The sequence below is a fragment of the Manacus vitellinus genome, unplaced genomic scaffold (assembly GCF_001715985.3).
Source record: "Manacus vitellinus isolate BGI_N305 unplaced genomic scaffold, ASM171598v3 scaffold_9_pilon, whole genome shotgun sequence".
Lineage (NCBI taxonomy): Eukaryota > Metazoa > Chordata > Aves > Passeriformes > Pipridae > Manacus > Manacus vitellinus.
In genome coordinates, this window is record NW_021940917.1 from 8,780,152 (window position 1) to 8,787,109 (window position 6,958).

At 45.2% G+C, this 6,958-nt stretch overlaps 1 protein-coding gene across 1 annotated transcript in view; it reads right to left on the reverse strand.

Moving 5' to 3' along the window:
• Positions 1-6,518, reverse strand: part of KIAA1958 (KIAA1958 ortholog) — a 40,050-nt gene extending 33,532 nt beyond the window's left edge. The window contains exon 1 of the mRNA XM_018086178.2: positions 5,360-6,518. Within this exon, the coding sequence (XP_017941667.2) occupies positions 5,360-6,518 (1,159 nt within the window). The remainder of the gene's footprint in view (positions 1-5,359) is intronic.
• Positions 6,519-6,958: the final 440 nt, after the last annotated feature.

Here is a 6,958-nt window from a genome sequence, read left to right on the forward strand (position 1 = left end):
TGTTGAGTTTCGGGGACTTGGCGGGAAGCCAGCTCGAAACTTGCACACCATCACAATTAGAAGAGTGCTCCAAATTGTGGACAAAATGAAATTACTTCCATACAAAAACATCAATGCTTCTGTGGCTCATTCATACTGCTATCCTTGACCAGTCACTGTAGTAAAGCAGATTAGGTAGATACCCAGTTAAGAGAGAGGTGAGCGTACAGAAAACTGAACCAAGATATTCAAGAATCAGAGGTGAACAGTCTTATTTTTCACAGGCTTGATCTTTGGGTATAGGCTTCCTGCTTAAAATAATTCAGTAATACAGCACACTGAGCTTTTTGTGACCTTGAGTAGAATAGTTCAGAGAAAATGTTTTCCTTCTCTGAACAAAACAGACAGCCAGCTTTCTTCTTTCATTTCCCCCTGGAAGCGTAAAGCAGTAAGCAATTAATTAAATATTATTAATCAATTGTTTTATGGTTTCAAGTGATGTTTTCATCATGAAGACCTAGTTAATGAAAAGCTACAACAGACCACAGTGTCACTGACAGTCATCCTGAGTTTGATCAAAAGGAACACATCCAGTTACTGTCAGTAGTTGCCTGCCATCAAACCCCACCTGGCTACAACCTCCTTTCAGGTAGTTGAAGACAGTGATAAAGTCTCACCTCAGCCTCCTTTTCCCCAGGCTAAACAACCCCAGCTCCCTCAGCCACTCCTCATAGGACTTATGCTCTAAATCATTCACCAGGTCTGTTGCCCTCTGTTGCTTCAGCACCTCAAGGTCTTTCTTGGAGTGAGGGACCCAAAAATGAACAGGGAATTCGAGCTGTGGCCTCACCAGTGCCAACTACAGGGGAATGATTACTTCCTTAGGCTTATTTACTGAAGTACCAACCTTCTATAAAGTGGAAAATCACTCTCAGAAAGTACTCTGACCTAAACCATCAAGTCCCTTTCCCTTTCTGTTTCAGCAACCCCATGTGAAGTACAAAAGAAAAGTGAAGAAAAATACTTAAAATATTCCACCTAAGAGCTCTACACAAATATCAGACAACCCCCAAATGTATTGCATTTTATAATGGTCATGTTCAGACAGAGACTTATATGAACACCTGGAACCAACACAGATGTCCACACTGAGAGCAGAGCAAGAGTCAAACCATGTTACATGCCAATCATGAAAGGCTGCAATCCCCTTCCCGTGACAAGAGCACAGGAACAGAACTAGATCTTTGCCCAAGTCACCAGGCTAAGCTGATTATCAGCTGATTATCTGGCATTCTAACACACCAGTTAGAGAAAATAAAAGAATGGAGAGGATGTCAGAGCAGAGACATCAGAGTCAGCAAAGCTAAGTACTGCCCTCACCACAGACCAGGATCCACCACGGCACACATTCAAATGCTGATACTGTTCAATAACCACGATGGCAGGACAGTGAGTGGCACTGTGATGGTACCACAGAATATCATTTGCCACATGTCTGACAAAAGCAACAACCCTAGTCAATTTATTTAGCTGATTTTTCACTTTGCATCTCACTACTCTTTGTGTTCGGCACAGTTTGTTCATATGGATTTGATATCTTTTATTTTTTTTTCATGGAGCTCTTTGCTCTTCTATTTATAGTGCTGGACTAATGTTGGACCAGAGATACCTTGCTGCACTCTCTGGTTAATACAAAGCACATCTTCACCCTCAGTTTTCAGGTGAAAAGCAAGTATTCTTCCTAAATTCTTCAGCAATTCTGTTTGCAAAGTAAGTCCTGCCTCTCTGAGAATCAAAACTTATTTCATATAAAACAAGATCTGCCCTCCTCTGAGCCATAGTCTTCCTCCATATCCTTCTGCAATAACACCAAATCTTTTCCATTCCTGGTTTTAGACATCAAAATGTCACTAATTTCTCTAAGCTGCATGTACTGCAACCTAAAACATAATGTTTCTTACTCATCTTCAATCTCCACTGATGTGATGTACCTTGCCTTTGTTGGTTCTTGGAGACAAAAAAGCAGACCAAGTATTAGCAAAAGCAAAAGACAAAAGAGGCTGTTTGGGAAATAGAAATTGCAGAAATTTCCTGCTCTCCATCATTGCAAAAAATTTCTCTCCTAACAGATGCAGGTCCTCTCAGTTTTTCCAGAAAAAGAAAAGGAGGATTAAATAGTACATACATATATTCTTGAAGGCTTTGCTAATAAAGTGGTAATGAAAGACCTGAAAATTCACAGGCAAATGTCCACTTATTAGTGCTGAAATGTAACAAAAAATAATCCAGTATATGCCACAATGCTTAGATGGACACCTAAACCCAACAGAAATCAGTGCCTAACATAACTGAATTTTCACTGGGATGCCACCTCTCTTTTGAGACATGAAAATATCTTTGTAAGGCCCCTGCTCATACATTCTGTCACCATGCCGTCATTAAAACCTTTTACTCTTAAAAGAGAGTAAAAGAGGGGGAATAAAACCCTCTTTGAAAGAGCGACTAGTCCAAAAGCATAATGTTGCTTAAACTGGCCTAAGCTAACATATATCATCAAGATTTTTGATTTCATGGAGAATCTCACTCAAACTTTCATGATCTATGAGATTAGCATGCATGAAAACTATCAGCTGTGGCTGGTACAAATGCAAGGACATGTTACTTCAGCTAAAACTCAAAGTGCTGGTTGGACTGCAGCCTTTAATCATAACTTATGTAAGGCCTTAGTCCTACCGATCTTAGACCTTATACTACCAGTTGCCTACTTAGACCTTATACTATCAGTTCTAATGGGACCAGGAACAAGGCCTCACATATTATTTTAAAATTAACCAACACTTTGGAGGGGACAAGAGAGAATTTAAATTCCCTGCTTACTTTCAACTGAACCTTTGTTTGTTTGTCAAGCAGGCACTGAGCCTATAAAATAATAAAAGCTCCAGGCTCTTCGATGTAATTAGTTCCTGCCTTTTTTTACATAAGAATTATACTCATCCTTATATCTAGCTGACAGAAAATTTTTGCATAGGATAGATAAACATCTTCTTGTAGTTCAATATAGCTTAAATTTTATATATCATGAACCATTTCCAGTACACTGCTCTTTGTTAGGAGACAACCTAATGAAATCATTGTACACGAGCAATTACCCTAATCTAATTTTTACTCAAACCTCCATGTTTTATCAAGAATCTGCTGTGCAGAATTATGCGTCTGTAATAAATTCACTTTTCTGTACTTGCTCACTTTTCTGCAACTTGAAGATTTATTAATGCCAGCCCTTCTTTCCCAAAGGAGCAAGCTCTATGGAAATGGGAGACTTCACTCACGTATCAAGTTCTAGTCATATGTCAATCATTTTACCCTCATTAAAATGCCACTACCACTGAGTAGAGTAACAGCATACGCCAATAACACTATACCAGGAGAGGAACTGTGTAACACATTTTTGGAAGAGCACAAGAAATTTATCTACAGAGAACATAGCTGATTGAAGTGGAATTTGGGCAGCACTTTGAGATCCACATCACTGTCTTTGCAAAATGCACTAGAAGGTTTTGAGGGTTGATTTATGCAGTGGGCAAATTTCTCCAGGAGCAATCCCACTTTGTCCTAACAGTGAGACATTAGACATGGACCAACCCTGGTCTTGAAACTCTACAAAAGTGAAAACGCAGTGCTGCATGCATGCCTGTAAGGTTTAACCCTAAACAGTAACAACTGCTGATCTTGTTTGGCTTCTGAGGACCTGGAAAAACACTTTAGATTTTTTAATGGATCTGTTATAAGTATATCACTCTCCCAGATAACACACACCTAACACGAAAAAATTCTTCCTAGGTTTCTATTCTGTTGTCCCACATTGCAAGTTTGAGACTAAGCAAGTTGCAAGGGCACGTTGGTAGAAACCAGCTCTAGTATATATAGTAATGACAGACTACAAACTGAGGAAGGCAGAATAAATAGATTTACCACACAATTTGGATTGAATGGCGTCAGGCATCCCACCTCTCTCATACTTAGCTGAATAGAGTCAAATCTAAACCAGATGGATTTTTGTAAGGGAATTTCCACAAGGGATGCTACATGACAGGACTACTGCAAAATAACATCTCAAAGATGCAGGCATGCACAAATGGGTCCCAAAGAAGAATATACTTTGGTATCACTAAGACAGTTATCATTCTTTCTAATTTCTAATGCTTAGCAGGGTTTTACTTAGTAAAACTCAGTATTTAACTTTGTCTGTTGTTTTATCTGGCAACAAGATCTGCAGGCTCTTGCCAATTAATAGCTTTACTAGCATTCAATCAGATTTCAGGATGTCCAGGTTGAAGTATCATCCACTCTGTTAAAGTCATTGTTTTCAGTGCTTACCTGCCCAGGACTGCATATAAGCAGTGTTTTCCCCTTTCATTGTTTGGCTGTACTCTGATCAGACAGTCCAAGGCTGAATCAGCAAGGGAGCACATGCAAAACTCACTCCTGCCCACATCTCCTCCCAGAGTGGCACCACTCACCAGCTGTAAGAGCAAAGTGAGCACTCTCTGCACTCACATCAAGAGGGAGCTGGCAAATCTGCTCAAAAAAGACTTCCACTCCCTCTTGAAGACCTATAGTTAACAGTTAGTTATTCTGCACATCAGATAATCATTCAGCAGAAGTAAGCTGTTTTAACATGCTCTTTATCCAGTAATGTTGATCTGGTTTTGCCAGTTCTTTGTGCATTGACAGCAGCTGGAGATGAAAAAATTATGGACATGGGGCATGAGTGCTCTCACCAAGAAAAGGGGAAAAAAATTAATTTTATTATGGCTTAAATTGTTATCAATTTCATGATTAAGGCTGTAGTAATACTCATCTCTGCAGATTGCTCTGATTTACAGGCAAGGGAAATAGTTTAACAATTTACAGAAGTGCAAACCTCTCTTCTAGTACTCCCCTTGTGCTCTGTGCCTCTCCATGTCCAATGTCACTCTTCTGACAGGGTGAAGGCAACACCTGACCCCCTACCTCCAGGCTACACTGGATGAGACCATTTCTTTCTCGTTCATCAAAAGAGTGCATGAGTTTCATGTCCTCCCTGACCCACACGCACAGCAAGGTGGCTGCATGCTCTCTGCCATGAAACAAGTGTAACCAAAATGGACCTAAAAAAGCATTCTCCCTGTGGCTGCAGTATACTTCCTCATGGCCTTTTCTCAGCTGAGGTCTTCCAAATCCTCTTCCAAGTGTGTGCAGGTTCTCTACCTACTGACTTATATGCCAGCAGGACCCTGGTGAAATGCAGCACATCCTCCCAGGCTCCCCCCTCACTGAGCCATGCCTGCTGACCACCCCCAAAATGCTGCCGTCCCTCACCTCCCGCCCAGTGTCCTACCTGGCATTAACTGCACCACTGCCTCGGGAGTGGTGGTGGGCACGGCATGGGACTGCTGCTGGCTGGAGCTGACCTCAGGCTCAGCACTCACCGAGGGCGAGCCAGCCACCTCACCACCTGGAGTCAGCTGTGGGACAGATGGGAGAGTCTCCTCAGCGGCCGGTGGCTCCTCTTGACCAGGCAGCTGCAGCGCTGAGAGGGGGATGCTGATGGGTTTCCCGGTGGTGGTGGTGGTGGCATTGGAGCTGGTGGCTGGCACTTGCAGGGCAGCCACAGGGCCACTGCCTGCCCCCCGTGCTGGGGAGGCCAGGGGTCCCCGGGGCGGCCGCTGTGGGGCCATGCGGGGCAGGCCGGGCGGGGAGGAGCAGAGGCGCTGGGGGTCGGGGTCGGGGCCGGCGACAGGCTGGGGCACAGCTCTGGTGGGAACCAGGCAGGAGGGGCCGGCCGGGGGCTGTGGCTTGGGCTTGGACATCTGCGTCAGGGCCAGGGCCGGCCCGTCGGCACCGGCAGTCAGCTCAGCATTGGCCACGATATAGTAGTCCTCAGGGAGCTCCTGCTTGATCTTCTTGAGGAGCACGTCACTGCCGCCCTCATCAGCAGGCTGCGCCTGGGCAGCCGTGGGCAGCCCGGCAGCCGGACGCTTGCGGGGACCGGCGGGGGCACGGTGGGGGTGCGGCTCAAAGTCGCTGTCCTCGTCGGTGACAGAGGACTCACAGACCATGTCGAAGAGAGTGGCCTCATCCTCGTACTCCTCCACAGGCTCACCCAGCTCCGATGGCTCGCTGCAATAGGAGAAGTCGCAGGAGTCGCGAGTGCGGGTGCAATCCAGCTTGGTCTTCCCCGTCCGACCCGGGTAGCGCTCCAGGGGGCTGGCCTGTGCCTCCGATGGCACACCCAGCATGCTGGGACTGTCCGAGTTGAAGCTGCGGCTGTCCTGGAAGCAGACACGCTCCTGGGAGCCAGCCCGGCAAGTGGCAGCCAGGGGCCAGTGGTAGGCATGGCCAGCACTACAGCCCCACATGGCCGTCAGGTTGCCATGGGCCCCCTCGGAAAGAAGGTGCTTGAGGTTGGGGATGAGGCTGCAGATGGTCCCATGGCTGTGGGCCCAGCTCACCAGCTTGGAGAGGTTTTCAGAGGAGGTGTGAAGGCAGTCCTCCATAGCACAGGATGAACAACACCTCGGTGCTGGAAAGTCAGTGGAAGACGCAATTCAGATCACACGGTCCTGGCACTCATGGTCGCATGTTGCCAAGCTCATGCTTGCTGCTTACCTGCAAACAGAGAGCAAAATCCCACTCTTCAGCAATCCCAAAGCACAACCACATTTGTACAGGCAAATGAAGCGTTTGTAAGCTTAGCTAAATCCACTTCACTCTCATTCTCATGCCCTTCAAAACATGTTTCTCAAAACTTCACCTGCTTTTAAGCAGCCACATTCCTCATTCTGCCTGCAAAAAGCCTAAACCCAAAGGAAGGAACATCCTTGCAATATACAACTGAAGATAAAACAGCTTTTCAAACAAGTCAGTTCAGTATCAGTAGCAATATGATTTGAAGCTTAAATCTCTGATAAAGTATAAATGCAGCCCAAAAGATGTT